At 43.0% G+C, this 18,457-nt stretch overlaps 2 protein-coding genes across 2 annotated transcripts in view; both read left to right on the top strand.

Moving 5' to 3' along the window:
- Window positions 1-18,457, top strand: part of SLC7A14 (solute carrier family 7 member 14) — a 148,502-nt gene that overhangs the window by 118,236 nt on the left and 11,809 nt on the right. Inside the window, exon 7 of the mRNA XM_069083576.1 lies at window positions 447-1,324. Within this exon, the coding sequence (XP_068939677.1) occupies window positions 447-1,324 (878 nt within the window). The remainder of the gene's footprint in view (window positions 1-446; window positions 1,325-18,457) is intronic.
- PHC3 (polyhomeotic homolog 3) overlaps window positions 8,024-18,457 on the top strand; it is a 352,648-nt gene continuing 342,214 nt past the window's right edge. The window contains exon 1 of the mRNA XM_069083571.1: window positions 8,024-8,027. The gene's annotated coding sequence lies outside the window, so the exon portion shown is untranslated. The remainder of the gene's footprint in view (window positions 8,028-18,457) is intronic.

Below are 18,457 nucleotides of genomic sequence, written 5' to 3'. Positions count from 1 at the left end.
TCTCTCTCTCTCTCACACACACACACACACACACACCCTTTGTATCATTGACATACTCTTCAGATCCAATCAACTTGTCACATCAGATGATCAAATAATTAAGAGACTGATCACATCCCTGAATGATCTCAGGTGGGTTACTTCTTACTATAGAGGCTTTTCTAAGAGCCAAATCCTGGGGCATGAGGAGGTGGGTTTTTGTGGAATTATACCTACGTTAGTGAGTGGGATAAACTTTGCCCTTGGGCTCATCACGATCCAAATCAATAGCCCTTGCTGTCACTCACACTCTTAAACCACTGAACCTCTGCCTGCCTCAGTTCCCTCACCTGTAAAATGAGGATAACAGCCCCTAACTGACCAGGCTGTTGTGAAGATCAAATGAGATGATATATGTAAAAGGACTCTCAGCATCTCTATTAAGCCCTGCTTCTATCTCCCTATAGATTCCTGGCTCACGTCAGCTCCTACACAGAGACCCCAGTGGTGGCCTGCATCGTATCCGGCTTCCTGGCAGCTCTCCTCTCTCTCTTGGTCAGCCTGAGGGACCTGATTGAAATGATGTCCATTGGCACTCTGCTCGCCTACACCTTGGTGTCCGTCTGTGTCCTGCTCCTCCGATACCAGCCAGAGAGCGACATCGATGGCTTTGTCAAGTTCTTGTCTCAGGAGCACACCAAGAATAAGGAAGGTGTTCTGGCTGAATGCGAGAAGGAAGCTTGCTCTCCCATGAGTGAAGGGGAAGAGTTTTCAGGCCCAGCTACAAACACGTGTGGGGCCAAGAATTTACCCTCCTTGGGAGACAACGAGATGCTCATTGGGAAGTCGGACAAGTCTGCCTACAACGTCAACCATCCTAACTATGGCACCGTGGACATGACGTCTGGCATAGAGGCTGACGAGTCAGAAAACATTTACCTGATCAAGCTGAAGAAGCTGATTGGACCTCGCTACTACACCATGAGGATCCGCCTTGGCCTTCCGGGCAAAATGGACCGGCCCACGGCGGCCACTGGCCACACGGTGACCGTCTGCGTGCTGCTGCTCTTCATTCTCATGTTCATCTTCTGTTCCTTCATCATCTTCGGCTCAGACTACATCTCAGAGCAGAGCTGGTGGGCCATCCTCCTGGCCGTCCTCATGGTCCTGCTCATTGCTGCCCTGGTGTTCGTGATCTTACAGCAGCCGGAGAATCCCAAGAAGTTGCCCTACATGGCCCCCTGCCTCCCGTTCGTGCCCGCCTTCGCCATGCTGGTGAATATCTATCTCATGCTAAAACTCTCCACCATCACCTGGATCCGGTTTGCTGTCTGGTGCTTTGTGGGTAAGCCTTGTCCTTCAAGGATGCTGTGTCCTTCTTGGACATTTTTGTAGGGTTGACTCACCACTCTTCCAGTGGAACGTGGCCACCTCCAGTGTGAAAGAGGTCAGTCTGTAGAGCCTGGGCTTCTACATTAATGAAACAAATTGGCCCTTTCTCACTGGGATTAACAGCCTGTTCCTTCCAATGACCTTGACTCTGGAAGGATAATGGCAAACAAGCCATTCAACAAGTATCCATGGAACTCCTGTTATCTGCAAAGTAATGCTTCAGAAAGACAATAAGCAGTGTAGAAAGATCTCTTGATTAGTCCTTGAGAGATGTGAGTTTGAACCCTGTCTCTACCACATAGTACTTGACCCCAGGCAAGCCTTTTTCTCCTCCCTGTCTTTAGTTTTCTCATCATAAAACAAAGGGATTGGAATAGATCAGGGGGTTTTAACCCTTTTTCGTGCCTTAGACCCCTTTAGTAACAACTAATAGTGATAGCTTTCACACATCATTTTACACATGTTCACTCATTTGATCCTTGCCCCAACCCTGTGATGAGGTAGATGTCATTATCATCGCTATTTTGCAGATGGGGAAACTGAGGCTGAGAAATAGTAAGTGACTTGTACAGGCTGACAAAGCTAGGTGACAGAGGCAGGATTTGAATTTGGGTCTTCCTGACTCCAAATCTAACACTCCAGCCATTGCACCATTTATGCCTCTGCCTTTGCAATCTGGAGAACTTTAAGAACCTGTTTTTCAGTGCATAAATTAAAATACATAGGATTACAAAGAAACATGATTATATTGAAATAAAGATGTAAATTTTTTCCTTACTAAAGTTCATAGACCCCAGACTAAGCACCCTAGACTAGAGAATCTCTAATATCTCTTTCAGCCCTAAAATCTGGGCAGTAGCTAGAGAGCTGGCATTAGTCTTAGAGACAAGAAGCCCTGAGTTCAAGTCCTACCTCTGAAACCTGCTTGCTGTCTGACCCATTCACACATTTAAACGCTCACTCAGCATCCCCTGCCAGCTCTCAAAGACTGTTGCAGAGCAGTTGGTGATCTGAATTAGTGGTGGTGATTTCCTCGTCAGAAGCCCCAACCAGTGAAAAAGGCAAAAAAGTTCAAGCAAAAATCTAGGGGTAGATGATACTGTGAGCTAAGCAGTCTGGGGGTCCAGAGGAGGTGGAGATTTTTAGGCTAGGGTCTAAGGAGGAGCCAGAGTCTGAGCAAAGCCTTGAAGGATGAGTAGAGTTCAAATAGGGAAAGAAAGAGAAGGGGGCAGGAGATGCCAGATGATGGAAGAGTGGTAGCATTTCTTGCATTATTTCTTAGACTTTCAGCACCGATGTGGTCCACTACTTGCTACCATTTTGCTCCACTTTTTCAACACCTCACTTCCCTTCTCAGAATCCCAGTTTCTTCAGGAAACATTTACTAAGCACCTACTATGTTCCAGGCACTGTGCAAAGCATTGGGTTATATCTACAAACAAAAAGAAAGAGCATCTTTCAATGACGGTTCTTTCAAAACTGTCGAAACTTCATCCCAATTTGAGCAGTCCAGAAGTGAAATGCGTTGGGCAATAGTGACTTCCCTATCACTGGGGGTCTCCAAGAGAAGGTTGAAAGACCATTTGGGGAGGATATTGCAGAGAAAATTCTAATTCTGTGTGGCCTACATGGACTCTGAGGTCCCTTCCAAGTCCTGATTCCAGATTTAGGTTATGTGTCCCTGTTTATCTTAAAGTCCTTTTAGGTTCAAACACTTTATTGTCCTTGTGTCCTCAAGTCTCAAGAATACCTTCCACCACCAAGGCTGTACCAGCAATCTCATTCCCTTCCACAGTCACCAGACTCTGGAGAAGCCACCATCACCCCAAGAGAGCCCTTTAAAATAGAAATAATGTTTTCAAACTCTCTCCATTCTGCATCCTGCCTTCATTTGGCTTGAAAAACAGTTGGCCAGTGGAACATCCCTGTTCTAAGGGAAGTAAGTGAAATGGGTACAACGATGGATTATTTTGCTTTATTCTGGTGTATAAAATAAATGAGCCCCTTTGATAGTAACATAGAATTACAGAATGTTAGAAATGGAAGGAACCTCAGTGATCCTCTAACCCAGTCCTCTCCTATGGAAGGCCAGAGAGGTGAAGTGATTTGTCCAAAGTCACACAGTCAGGGACAGGCAGAAATGAGACCAGAATTAAGGTTTCCCATTTCCAAGACAGTTTTCTTTTGCATCATGCTGCCCCCTAGTGGAAGTTTTCATTTTATACTAGCATTAGATCTATATTATTTTTGTTTTATTTTTTATGATTGTTTTATTGTTTATTGTTGTTATTATCCACTAATTATTACATAATGCTATTTTCCTCTTGCTAGAATCAGAAAGGACTATCTTCACTGGAATACATTTATTGTCCCCTGAAAAACCTATGGATTTATGATTTCATGAGTATGAGATGCAATAATGCATTCCCACTTTATCGGTCATTTAGAGATTCTGAGTCGTCTGAGTCCCAAAGAGATTATGATTCATCAGCAGTGGTCACATACGGAGGAAGTAACTCAGGCAGGACTTGAACTCAGGACTCTTCACTATTCCAACAGTATTCTTTATACTATGCCATGGACAAATACTCTGCCTGTCAAATATCTTTTTTTATTTTTCTTGAGTTTTTTTAGTGTTACCAAATATTTTTCTTAACTAGTATTTTCTTGAATTTTGCTTGGTTTTTTATTTAAATTTATTTGTTTACTTTTAGAGTAATTTCAGCAAACACTGCCCTTTGAGAATCTAGGGCAGAGGCAAGCTGCCTGAGGCATCTAGGGGGCAAAAATAGAGTGCTGGACACTAGCAGTGTGACCTTGGACAAGTCACTTAATCTGGATCATAGCTCAGTTCCCTCATACTAAAAATAGGGATTAAAGTAGCATTTACCTTACAGGAGAGGATCAAATGAAATAACAGATAAAGTGCTTTGCACATCTTAAAACTCTATATATAGTTACTATTATTATTTTATTAATTTCTAACCTTTCCTGTAGCACAAACTAAAAACTACTCCCTAAAAACTATTCATACTCTCTAAGTGTCTAAGGGACAGCTTCGGGTTGTCCACTCCCGGGAGGGGTTCCCTTACTGAATTTAATGCCCCAGAACTTTCAGTCACAGTGAAGCAAAGTAATGGAACCCACTATCTTTTTTGTTTGTTTGTTTTAAAGCAATCGGGGTTAAGTAACTTGCTCAAGGTTACACGGTCAGTTATTTCTGGGTGTGGTGCTGAGTATCTGAGCCCGGATTTGATCCAGGTCATCCCGACCCTGGAGCCGGTGCTCTTACTCGCTGAGCCACCTGGCTGCCCCTAAGCAATTGGGGTTAAGTAACTTGCTCAAGGTTACACAGCCAGGTGTTTCTGTGGAACCCACTATCTTTTTTTTTGTAGATGATTTGTAGATGAAGGGGCTTCCTTCTGGCCCTCCTTAGACATTGGGCTTCTAGTCCCTTAGACTGCTTAGTGCTCACAAAATTCCAGAAGCACAGAATGTCACATCTGGAAGGGATCTCAGAAGCTGTCAGGTCCAACCCACACCTCCTCCTTGGGTCTTTGCTCGCACAGTTCTTGCTGGCTGCAGAAAGGAAGAGAGAGGCTGCATCTGGGAAGAATGCATGACTAAGATGAGCCGATGAAGTTACTGTGTGTGATAGTCACCACACCCCCACCTCCAGGTAGACCTTAGAAAGCTTGCCAGGTGACCAAGGGCTAAATCTCGGGGCCTGAACTCCTGGCTTCTGGCCTTTCCCCTTTCAAATCTATCCTCCACAAAGCTGCCAAAATACTACTCTTAAAGCATGTTGGACAGTGTTACCCCAAAGCTTTGGTAGCTCCCTCGTGCCTCTATGAAAAACCCTTCTTAGCCCAAGGTTTTTAAACCATAGATAGACTGCAGTGGGTCTGCAAATTTGGGGTTTTAAAAGTATTTTGATGACTATATTTCAATATAATTGGTTTCCTTGGTAATCCTATGTATTTTGTTTTATGCATTTAAAAATATTCTAAAAAGTGGACCATAGCCTTCCCCAGACTGACAAAGTCCATGACACTTAAAAAAAAAAAAAGTTAATTCCTGTTCTAAGAGAAGACAAACTCTTCTATTAACATTTAAAATCATAGTCTGACTCTATCCTATCTCACTACATATTATTAGCCCCTCACATACTACATTTCAGACAAAGTGATCTACTTGCTATTCCCTGAACTCAGCATTCCATCCATATCCCACTGCCATGCCTTTGCCCATGCCTGGAATGCACTCCCTCCTCAACTGAACCTTTGAGAACGTTTTTCCCATTCTAGACTTAGTCCATATGCTGCCTCACATGGGAAACCTTTCCCGATCCTCCTGGTTATCAGTGCTTTCTTCTTCCTCCTCAGATTGCATCTATATATGTATTTATCTGATCTTCTCTATCAGAATATAAGCTCCTTGAGGGCAGAGACTGTTGTTTTTCTACTTTGAATCCCTAACATTTAACACAGTGCTTGGCCTGTAGCAGACTCCTAAGTGCATGTTGGATTGAATTAGATTGGATTGGATTGGGTTGGGTTGGGTTGCATTGGGTTGTAAACTTTAGGATCACATGCTTTAGAGCTAAAAGGACCCTTCAAAATCATCTAGCTCACTCCCTCATTTTTCAGATGGGGAAGCTGAGGCCCAGATAGGTAGAGATTTGCCCAAAGTCATAAAGTTTACAAGGAGCAAGATCTAATATGCAAACCTGGGTCCCAGTGCTCAAGATCTAGTCAACTTTCCCCTGAACCACAATCCTCTTTGGAAGGCCAGTAGATCTATTTCCAACTGGAATTTCTCACAAAACACCAGCTTCTTTGGAAAGTGATGATTTCTATGTTAGTTTCCATGTTGTCATTACTTGATAAGTTTCTTTAATGTACATTTTTCTTCTCTCGCTTTTGATAAGCAAGACTTCATTAGATCATTTTTTTTTGCAAGAATGTTTTGCTAAAAGTGTTGACCTTCAGAAACAACAGAACTCGTGCAGTATAATGTAGCCAATGTCCCTACAGAATCACCCAGCTTTTGTTTCTTTTTCTCCTAGAGCCGAGAAAAGGAATACAAATATCAAATGTTCATTAAGCCCCACAAAGGAAGCCCCAGCCAAAGAATATTTTTGTTTTGCTCACTGGTAATACATTTGTGTAAAAGAAAGTCTAGTATTGTTCATATGGGCTTCAGCTGGGAGAGATTCAGCAAGTGTGAAAACATCGTCGGGGAAGAGAGAGCACAATTGTCTTTCCTGTGGCATCCTTCAAGTCCACGGGTCAGCCATTTCCTGAAATGTTCTATCAAAATTATATCTTTCCTGTCATCCCAAGCACCCAGCTCTTGCCAGCTCACAATATTTTTTAAATTATCTTTTTGGTACATGTAACAGTGAATATTTACTCACCCAAGTCCTGGTATCACCTTATGATTTGAGAAATAGATACTCTAAGTCTTTTTTATTTAGCCCGAGCATCCAACTCTTGCCAATTCTTGATATAAAATTGCTCTATTTAATATGAGGAGGAATAACAGAGTGAATATTTGCTCAAGTCCCCAGGATCACCATGTGACATGAGCCATAGATGTCTGGAATTCCCCATTAAAATGCAAATGCCCTTGAGAAAAAAAACAGAGCTGAAATTCTTTATCTCCTAATACATTAGTCACCCTTTCACTGAAGCAATGTAGGGTACTAGGAAGAACCCAAGACTTGGAGTAAAGTAGTCTAAGGGCCAATGAATAGTGTGATGAACTTGGAGTCAGGAAGACCTGAATTCAGACCTGGTCTCACCTACTTACTGGCTGCATGACCCTGGGCAAGTCACTTAATCCTGTTGGCCTCAGTTTCCTCATCTGTAAAATGAGAGAGGGAAGTGGCAAACCCCTCCAGTATCTCTGCCAAGAAAACCCCAAATGGGGTCATGGAGAGTCAAACACAACTGAAAATGACTCAACAACAGCAACAACAAAAACCCCAGGTTCCATTTTTAATTCCCAGGATTCAAAGCTGAGGGATACCCTTGAGTTCATCTAGTATAGTGCCTTCAGTGTGGGAAAGTGAGCCCCAGAAGGAAGAGCAAAGGCACACAGCTGCTCCATAAAAGTTGGGGTTTCAATCCAGGTGCTCCAAATCCAGTCTACCCTGAACCAGCCATGTGAACATCCAAAAGTCATTTCCTCTCTCTTGACCTTGGTTGACTTATTTGTAAAATGGAGGAAATGCTCGTACAATCTATTTCTGGTGAGGGAGAAAAAAGTGTTTGTAAACCTTTGGGTACTACAGAAGTGTAGTTTGGTGTCTTGTTAAACCCTAAGTAGGGTTAGAAGCATAGGACACCGGAGGGGTAGCTAGCTCTCCCCAGACTCCTCCCTTGCAGGGAACCAAGAAGGGTCAACAAAGAATGTAAGGAAATGCTGACTGCAGTTCAATTCAACAGCATTTCTTTAGCACCTACTGGTGGCAGCTGATATATTTGGAGCTGATGACAGGGAGACAAAAAGAAAAACAGTCCCTGCTTTCAGAGTGTTTATAGGCCGCAAGAAAACCCATATGACATATACACAGATGGGTACATGCTAAATATGTGTATAGGGAGTCAAAAAATGTAATATTGAAAGTCAGGGAGCACTAGTACATGGGGGAAACTGGAAAGGCCTTCAATAATAGGTCAAGAAAAGTCAATGAGGGGCAGCTAGGTGGCACAGTGAATAGAACACCGGTCCTGGAATCAGGAGGGCCTGAGTTCAAATCTGGCCTCAGACAGTTAACACAAAAACTAGCCCTGTGACCTTGGGCAAGTCACTTAACCCCAAATGCCCTCCAAAAAAAAAAGAAAAGAGAAGTCAATGAGCATTTATTAAGGTTTTACCATGTTCCAGGCAGCGTGTCAGGCACCAGAGGCACAATTCGAGGTGGCATCCGAACTGTGCTTCAATGGAGGCTACAGATTCTATGAGGTGGTGGTGAAGAGGAAGATCATTCCAGGTTTGGGGCACAGCATAGGCAAAAACCTAAAGGATGGAGATGACATGTTCTATATGGAGCACCTCGAAGCCAGTTTGGCTGTAATAGAAAGTGCATAAGGTAGAAGTATTGGGAACCCTGGGAGGCTAGGTGGTGCAGTGAATAGAGCACTGGTCCTGGAGTCAGGAGGACCTGAGTTCAAATACAGCCTCAGAAATTTAAAGCTTACCAGCCATGTGACCTTGGTCAAGTCACTTAACCCCAATTGCCCTGCCTTCCCCCCTCCAAAAAGCAAAAAAAAAAAAAGAAGAAGAAGTAATGGGAACCCAACCTGGAAAGGTGAGCTAGAGTGAAACTGGAAAGAGTATTAAGTGCCAAGGAAAGGACTTGTGTTTTATCCTAAGGGCAATAGGGAGTTATAGAAGCTTCTTGAGAGAGGAAGTAACATAGTAAAACCAGCACTTGACGAATTTCAGTTTAGTGGCTATGTGATAAATTGGTTAGAGAGGGGAGAGCCAGGATCCGGAGCCACTAACTAGGCAGTTACAATAGTGATGATGTGATGAGGTGATGAGGGCTGTACTACAGTAATAGCTATGTGAGCAGAGAATAGGGGATAGGTACAAGAGATATTGGGGCTATGGAATCCAGATGACTTGGTCCCTGGGCAGCTTTTGTCCACTCCTTCTGTCCACAACCACAGCCAGTGAGTGGCAATAAAACCATTTCCCAACCCACCTTCACTAAGCATACCAGAAATCACTCATTCATATGCTGGAATCATAGAAACTAGAAAGGACCTTCAGGGTATTCTAGGCCAGTCACCTACCCAATACAGAAATCTCCTCTTCCACATGCCCAACAGTTGGCCATACAGCCTCATTTGGGACATTTCCAGTGATAGGGAGTTAACTGTCTTAGGCAACTCATTTCTATTTTCAGACATCTCTTTTAAATGAAAATCTCTTCCTTCTAAAGAGTTAATATATACTTCCCTATAATTTCCATCCATTATAGGATCATATACTTAGAACTATGAGGGACATTAGAGTTCATGTAATCCAATCCCCTCCTTCTACAGATGAAGAAACTTAGGCTGAGAGAGAATAAGAGACCTGCCCAGGGTCACACAGGGTTTGATATGGGATTTGAACCCAGGTCTTTTTGACTCCAGGTTTTCAGTGCTCTAGCCACCAATCTATTCTGTGATGCATACCACAGCAGGCAAGCTTATGTGTCATCCCATGAACAGCCCTTTATATGTTTGAGGATAATCTTCCCATCAGCTTCTCAAACTTGACATCCATAGTTCCTTTAGAAGCCCCTCATATGACTTGACTTAGAGTTTCTTCACCTTCCTGACTATCTTTCTCTGGAAATGCATCAGTTCACCAATGGCCTTCTTAAAATGTGGCATTTAAAACTGAAAAATATACCTAGATGTGGTCTGATCAGCACTGAGTATTGTTCTTAATGTTATCGAGTTATTTGTCAGCCATGTCTAACTCTTCATGACTCCATTTGGCAAAGATACTAGAATAGTTTGCCATTTCCTTCTCAGGCTCATTTTACATACGAGGGAACTGAGGTAAGCAGGGTTGACTTGCCCAGGCTCACACAGCTAGTAAGTGCCTGAGGTCAGATTTGAACTTGGGTCCTCCTGACTTCAAGGCTGAAACTCTATCCACTGTGCCACCTAGCTGCCCTAAAGTCTAGAGCACTGAGAGATTAAAATGACTAATATGTGTCAGGGTCAGGACTTGAACCCAGGTCTTTGTGACTTCAAAGCTAGCTCCCTATCCTTGGTGGAGGCAGAGATACTATCCATGGAAAAGATAGAGATATTATCCAGAGAGGGTATCTCTGTGGACACCATGCAACCAAGGAGCTGAAAACAACATGACTCAGTAACTGAATAAATTTGAGAGATAAGGGGAAAGGAAACCAAATGTATACACACAGAACGCTGGGGAAATGGTGGTGAAATGGTCAGAAAGAGAAGCAAGGAAAATAAGCTTGGTGTAGAACCTGATGGGACATACAAGCGGGACCTGTCTTGTAGGCAGCAGGAGGTGAAGGTCCAAAGCTCACAAATGTCCTCAAGACCAGAGATACATATTTGGGAGTAATCTGTGTGGGGGCGGAAGCTGACGTTAAAGGAATAAAAAAGATTGCCAAGAGAGAAGAAGGCCAAGGACAGACCCTTGGGGAAAATCCACAGAAAGTCGTCAGGAAGGAGATAAGGTACGAGTGAAAGAGACAGAGAATGTGCAATTAGTGAGACAGGAAGAGACCCAAGATGGGGTGATTAACCTTGAAGAGATAATTTCACTAGACTTGGAAGGGCAGAAACTGGATTTATAAAAGAAGTTGAAGGGAGTAGAAAGAAAGTAGAAACATCAGATGTTGGCAACTTCTCCAAAAAGTTTACACTGAGGAAAAGTAGAAAGATAATAGTTAAATAGTTGGATCAGATAGAAGGGTCAACGATCTGTTTTTAGGATTGGGAAGATCTAAACATCTATGTAACAGAATAGGAAGGAGATGGTGAAGGAGAAATTGAAGATGCATAAGGAAGAGGGGTTGACTACTGGATCCATGATTAGGAAGGAGAAGAGAGGAAAAGAAGGTATCGATGGTACCATTTGAAGGATTAGCCTTTATGAAAATTCATGGTATCTCTTCCTCTGTAACCAGAAGGCAGGAAGTAAGAATGTGTGATAATGTTGAAAAATTTCTTACAAATGTAGGAAGGGCTTCAATCATCTCAATGAAATAGAAGGTCGGGAATACAAAACAGCTTTAAAAAAGGCAAGGAAAGGCAAGGAAAGGAAAGGGAGAGGCATATAAGGCCAAGTTACATGCTATAAGTATGGAGAATAGGGTAGATGAGGTGACACTGTGAAGAAATCACTTCTAGAACATCAAATAGAAAAATCATAAGAATAGAATGCTAAGCAGCAATAAAGACCCACCTGAGCTAGGAAGTAGTAGTGGTGAGAAAAGATGAGGGACTTTACTGTTTCCCCTGGTTTGACCATGAATGGAACAAGGAACACTCCTAGTGAAAAGCTTTGGACAGGAAGCAGCAGACCATAACAGTTATTAGTCCAAAAACCATGATGACTGACAGATGATAAGGGGCTTAGACCATATAATGGAAGCACCTCCAAATCCAGTTCAGTAATTTGAGAGCTGCTAGATGGCTCAGTGGATAGAACAGTAGGCCTGGAGTTAGGAAGAGCTCAGTTTAGATCCAGTCTCAAGCACTTATTAGCTATATGACACTGAGCAAGTCATTTAATCTCTGTTTGCCTTAATCCACTGGAGAAGAAAATGGTAAACTACTCCAATATCTTTGCCAAAAATACCATGTAGACAGCATTAGTTTGCTATGATCCATGCAGTCACAAAGAGTCAGACACATTAACAAGTTAATGAGAGTATTGCAAAGAGGCAGAAGTGGCAGGTTAAGATTGAGTAAGCATTTAAGGAAGGGAGCCTAAAGTTAGGTTGGACTTATCCAAAAGGGAATCCTTTGTTCTCGGTTTCTTTAATATTCAGTCAACAAGCATTTATTAAGAGTCTACACTGTGCTAAGTGCTGCCCTTCTTTTAAGTATCTGTATTTTCGCAAATACTATCTGCCTCATTCTTTTGCCTTAGCCAGGTTTTTGGTTGTTTTACTGAAGCTCTTTTTAATATATAACTGGCCCTCTCCAGTGAGTCCCTACACACTCCCATAGAGCACTTTCTTGTTACAAAGCAATATTAAGCAAAAGAAACCAACCCACGTTGGCCATATTTGACAATGGATGACTCATCTGAACCAACGGTCAATCACCTTTCTACTGGGGGAAAAGAGGCAGGTCTTACCATCAGTCTTCTAAAGTCACAATTGATCAATGTTCTGAAGCTGTTCGATTATTGTGGTCATTGTGCAAATTCCTCTGGTCCTCCTGGCTTTACTCTGCTGAGTTCATACACTGAAGTTCATACATGTATTCCCAAGTTTCTCTGAATTTTTTATCTGCATATTGCTTTAAGGTTTGCAAGGCACTTTACAAATATTATATCATTTAATCCTAATACAACCCTAAGAGGTAGATACTATAATTATTCCCATCCTTCAGCTGAGGAAACTGAGGCAGACAGAGGTTAAGTGACTTGCCCAAAGTCACAGAGCCACAAAGTATTTGAAGCCAGGTTTGAACTCTGGTCTGGGTTCAAGTCACTGTGTCACCGAGCTGCCTGGCACCTGCTGGCAGCTCCCCAATATCACTGTGTTTCCATCTGGTAACAGAGGCCTTCAAACAGCCAGGGACATTGCCTGTGAAAGGGTGTTAAATTAGTTCAAAGAGATGCATGGCAGCAGAGAATGAAACAAACAAGACTAGAGAGAGGCATATAGGGGAGATGGACATCTACAGGAGGACTCTCTGCACCAATCCGAAAAGCTAGCTTGTTACTCAAGAGAAAAAAAAAAGGAAGGAGGGCAGGATCGCAGCAAGGGTAGAGCAGAAAGGCAGGTCAGGTATTGGGCCTGGTCTAGAGAGTGAGCCCAGAACAGATATGTGGCCATAAGTGAGGAGGGAAGAAGAAAGCCATGTGTAGTCTTTCCAGTCTGAGACAGAAACTGGGAGGGGGGGACAAAACTGGTCACATAAGTGTCTCTTCTACCAATGGATGTGGACCGTTTGGGAACAATAGAATGATTTGGGATAGTGACCTCCCATAGCTCAATCATAATGTGCTAACAGGGATGGAGAATTGAAATAAAAAAGCAAAGAGTTAACAGAGCTAAAATCTGATGGGTAAAGGGTTCTGGAGCTAGCAAATATTTTTTAAGAAAGAAGAGGGGTGGAAAGAAATAGATTTTGTCAACCTGTGGATTTTGCAAGGCTAAAAGCAGTCTGAAATCTCAGAGGAAAGGGATCTGGAAAAGATGAGTGAAAATTCACACTGCACTTAAAAGCCAACAGTTGAGTTGCAAGCACAAGCAAAGGATCCCAGAATGTTATTTCTGAGAGCATCCTGCCAAACCTTCTCATTTGACAGATGAAGACATTGGCTCAAGGTAATACAGTGACGAAATGTGTTAAGTTTTGACACAACCACGACTCAAATCCAGATCTTTTGTCTCCAAATCAGCACTCTTTTTGCTAAATTGTAATTCCCCAAGTGCTAGATCCTCCTAAACTCTTGCTCAGCCCTGCCCCCTGACCAGCTAGATGTCCTATAGCATAACCACATCCTTTTCTCACTGCCTAGCAATTGCCACCTGGAAACACTGAAGTAGAAATACTAATAAAAACGTGACTTACATCTCAGCAGTACCATTCTTCCCAGAGTCCCAGAAGCCTTTGCTAAAATTATAGACTTGCATAATTAGAGCAATAGAGAGCTGAAAGAAGTCTCAGCATCGCTTTATCTATCCCCCTTAGACCTATAAAAGGACATTCAGATTATTGACCACAGAGACTAATTAGAGACCATCTAACCTAAATTTAAGGACCTCCAAGGAGGAAGATTCCAAACTCCCTGGAAACCAGCTCTTCTATTTCCAATGTCTAGTTGTCTTATTCAATTCTAGCCATCTAAAGCCTCCATGTGCATGAGTAATTTTTTATATCTACTGGTCCATGAAACTTTCATAAGCCCCACATCCACCACAATCAAAGCATACAACCTTCCAAATTAAGGAAATTCATTGAGGCAGTTCAGTACAGTGGACAGACTGCTGCATTTGGAGTCAGCAGATGTAGGCTTAAAATCAGGCTCTACTGATTACTGCCTGAGTGACGTTGGTCAAGTCATTTAACTTCTCTCTCTTTGCCTCAGTTCCACAATTATAAAATTAGGTGTCTGGATTCTATGTCTTAAAAGCCAGCCCTTCCATCTCTATGTCTCTGATCCTATGGGATATAATAATGTTATTGATAATAATAATTCTATTTATGAGGACATTCTCTGGAGCTATTAGCCCAGACTGGCTAACTTGGACTGGCAAGTTGTATCCCCAGAAGGTAGCTGCTTTGTCTCCCCTTAGGATTCTAAGGGTAGCCCTGAGGAAGTTGGGTGGTATCTTTCTAATCCATGAGTCCCCACCTGTGTTTCCCCTCATATTTGTTAGTTAATATCAATTAGTCAGACAGACTTAACTAAGTTTTAGAAAAGTTTGTTTACCAGGATAGTGTAGTAATAATAGTTAGCATTTATAGAGTGCCTTTGCAAAGCACTAAACGAGTATTTTCTCATTTCATCCTTGAAACAATTCTGGGAGGTGGGTTATATTATCCTCATTTTACAGACAAGGAAACTGAAATAAAATTAAGTGACTTACCCAGGGTAATGCAGTTTGTGAGTATCAGATCAAAATTCAAGGATTCCTGACTCTGGATCAAGCTACCTCTCCACTGCAGTTGGCATAAAACATCACCACTACCAATCTATGACATCCACTCCCACCAGCACATACAGAATTCAAAAGGAAAGTGGGCTGGACCTTTATTCACATGGGGTAAGAGCCTTAGATACCTTTTTCTGGAGTTTTCAATATGTTCTCCTTATTTCTGCTGGATTCTTTAGTCTTGAAGTGACCTTTTCCTCAGTGTATTTAATTTGTCCTTGGCTCCTGTTCTGGGGGCAGTGCTAAGATGAGGACACCAAGGAGCCAATACAAATAGCCCAACATTCCAACATTCATGAGGTCTTCCTCCAGCCAAAGTGGGGGTGGGGGAGGCAGGGAAGAGAACTGAGATGGAGGGGCTGAGGCTTCACTTGGGTGAAAAGAGAAGGCTTTCACCTTCCCAGGGGCTTGGTGAAGCTGGCGAATACTTGAGTACCCAATTCTAAAAAGGTGCTCGGGTTTAGCCAGTCCCATTAGCCTTCCGTCATGCCTGGTTGAATTGCCTTTGATTGATTCAACAAAGGTGTGCAGACTTTGTTTGCCCCTCAGATCCCAGTGATTCAGACTGAGACGAGTTCTCATTTGATAAAATGAGAACTCACTGCTGAGTGAGGTGAGTCTGGGGAGTTGTTCGCTCCAACTGACCACCACTCTTTTGGTGTAAGATTGCTCTCATGATTTTTTTTTTGCTTTTTGGGGGGCAGTTGGGGTTAAGTGACTTGCCCAAGGTCACACGGCTAGTTTTTGTGTTAAGTGTGAGGCCAGATTTGAACTCAGGTCCTCCTGACTCTAGGGCCACCTAGCCTCCCCTGCTGTCATGATTTTTGATAAGCATTAGCAAGGCTTTGTTAAAACCCCATAAAAGTAACATCTCCCAGAGGAAGAAGGCAGCAGAGACAAGATTTCCTCTTTACAGACAGGAAACTAAGGTGGGAAGTAGTGAAACGTCTTTTAATTCAATAGTCCTTTATTAAGCGCCTACTATGGGCAAGGCCCTGGTGCTGGGCACTAAGAATACAATGACCAAATGAAAGATAATTCCTACTGTCAATTCCTTGTGTTTTTCAAGAGAAGAGAAAGGGGAAGAAGGTGAGAATACAGCATGTAAAATCAGTTATTATGAGGTCATTTGAGAAAGAACATGGCGCCAACCCCGGGAGCATCTGGAAAGGCTTCTTCTAGAAGATGAACCTTGAAGGAAGCTAAATATTCTAAGACCCGGTTGTGAGGAGGCCCCTTGCACCAAGAGAAATGGAATACTGAACTCTGAGAACAAGCGTTGGCAAGAAAATAGAATAGGTGAATGAGTGTGATGTGAAATGAGACTGGAAAGGGCCGTAGGTCCCAAGCCAAGAGGCAATGGGAGCCATTTAAAATTCCTGAGCTGGGGAATGACATGACCTCTCCCATATCTGCTTTCTCATATTGACTCTTTATATATTGAGAAATGTTCAAGTTTGGTCATGTTTACTTATTTAATAATAACAAAGAAAAAATTAAGAATATTTTGCCAGCTATGCAGAGGATGGTTCTGAGAAGGGACAGATGGAAACAGGGACTTTCCAGTTTGGAGGCTGATGCAGTAGCCAAGCCGACAGGTGGAACCAAGGGGACAATAAGATATTGTGGAAGTCAAATTCACCAGACTAGGTCATAGGAGGCAAAGGAGGAAAATGGAGGAAGTCCCCAAGACTGAAAACCTAGATGACGGGAAAGATGGTGGTAGCCTCCACAGAAACAGGGAAACAGGATTTCCAGGGGAAGCTAATAAGCTCCTCTGGGGCCAGTTGAGTTGAGTAAGCCTACTTTGCATTACATCAGTTAGAAAGCCAGTCTGGTTCAATGTCTTGCCTTCCCACCTTCAGTGACCCCTTCCTGGCCACACAGTATTAAATGGAATAAAAAATAAAACCTAATTGCTATTATAACTCATCAGGAATACATGATTTTTTTAAAGGAACTCAGTGAGTCCACTGGGCCAACCACCTCATTACCATCCTCTCTCCCTTCCTCTATTACACTGTCCTGGACATGCCTGCTTTGGAAATTTGATACCAAAGTAATAAAAAAAGTCCACAAGCCAAACAAAAAACCCTGTGGTTATCTGTGGCAGGCAGGGCTTCCTGTGGGGAAGGGACTCCCTAGGAAGAGGGGGACCCACCCAGCCCAAGGTCAGGTGGGTCTCCTCCCTCCTAGACCCTGCTGGAAGTGCTGCCTGGTCGACCCACCCATGTGTGCCGAGCTCTGTGCCTGTGGGGCGAGGAGGATGCCCGCCATTGTTTACCCAAGCACACCTCTTTCTAGAACTGGATCTTTGTCCTGGATTTCTTCCAAGAGCTTTGGGGCCCACTTTTTGAGTACTGTGCCTGGGGGAGGGGGGTCCTTTTTAAACTCCAGAGTCAAGTTTCCAACGGAAGAGAAATTAGTTAAAGGTGTTTTGAATTTCAGTATTAAGACCCCAGGCCCTGGGAGAATAGTGACAGTTTCTTTCTCTCCTTCCTCCTCCTCCCCACTCTCACCCCCAGCCTTCTTTTTCCAGCCTCTGAAACCATAATTAATAACAACAATAGCTAGTATTTATACAGCTACCATATAACTTAGCTGCCCCTGAAATCGCAACAATAATAACTACTCACATTTACATAATATTTCAAGGTTAGCAAAAATGTTTCCCACAACTCCAGAAGGTAGGCAGTGTAAGTGTTATTATCCTGCCTTTGCAGGAGAGGAAATTAAAGCTCTGATGGGGTTATGTCCCTGGCACATAGTAAGACTTAATGCTTGTGACTGATTGTCAAGTGCCTTCATAGAATCATTGAATCCCAGAGTTTCAAGGTTGGAAAGGCAAGCCTTACATGCCAGGCTGAGGAGCTCATCTATCCTAGCAGTGAAAGGGAGACATTGAAAATAACTGAGTGAGGGAATAACCTAACACTGTTACAAGAAGGTTATTTTCCCATTTTGGTTCTTTGAATATTGACATTTTCATGTTTGGTGATGTTTCATAAGTTCCGAATTTTAAAAAACTTATTCTTAAAGGCTCTCTAATCTACCCTAACAAAATGTAAACCCCTTGAGGGCAGGGCCTGTTGTCTTTCTGTCTTTATCTCCCCTAAGTCTAGCACCTGTAATTGGCACTTAGTGGTCACTTCATAATATCCACTGATTGAATGGCAAGAGTAGGGATGGTTCCTATGAGCCCCTCCCCCACCCCACCCCCGTAATAGTGAGATGCAATGAACACTGTATTTGGAAATCATAAAATGTTGGAAATTGGGAGTTAGAAGGGACCTCAGAAGCACCTGGTTCAGTCTGTGCCCAAACAAAAACTCTCCTTACAACAATTACAACTGGTCACCCAGCCTCAGCTTTGAGGACCTCAAGTAAGGGGGAGCCACTGCCTCCACAGGTCACTCCAAGGGAAACCTTGGAAAGTGTGTTTGTGGAACTCAGAGGTTTTTATATGTATGACATCTGGCACCTGATACATCATCACAACAGAAGGGCAGAACATCAGGATGAAAGGACGACTAGGGGGCTTGGCGTCATTGAAGGCCTCGGGTTCAAAACACAGTTCTGCCACTTACTCTTATCTACTTGGGCAATCAACCCACGTGCATTTATTAAGTCCCCACTGTGTGCCAGATCCCGGACAAGCCCTCTCTCTCTGTCTCTCTCTCTGTGTCTCTCTGTCTCTCT

This window comes from Petaurus breviceps, unplaced genomic scaffold, assembly GCF_028583685.1.
Source record: "Petaurus breviceps papuanus isolate PSGF00001 unplaced genomic scaffold, PetGlider_PUasm1.0 173, whole genome shotgun sequence".
Lineage (NCBI taxonomy): Eukaryota > Metazoa > Chordata > Mammalia > Diprotodontia > Petauridae > Petaurus > Petaurus breviceps.
The sequence above is the reverse complement of the archived record's forward strand: the minus strand, read 5'-3'. Positions and strand labels throughout refer to the sequence as shown.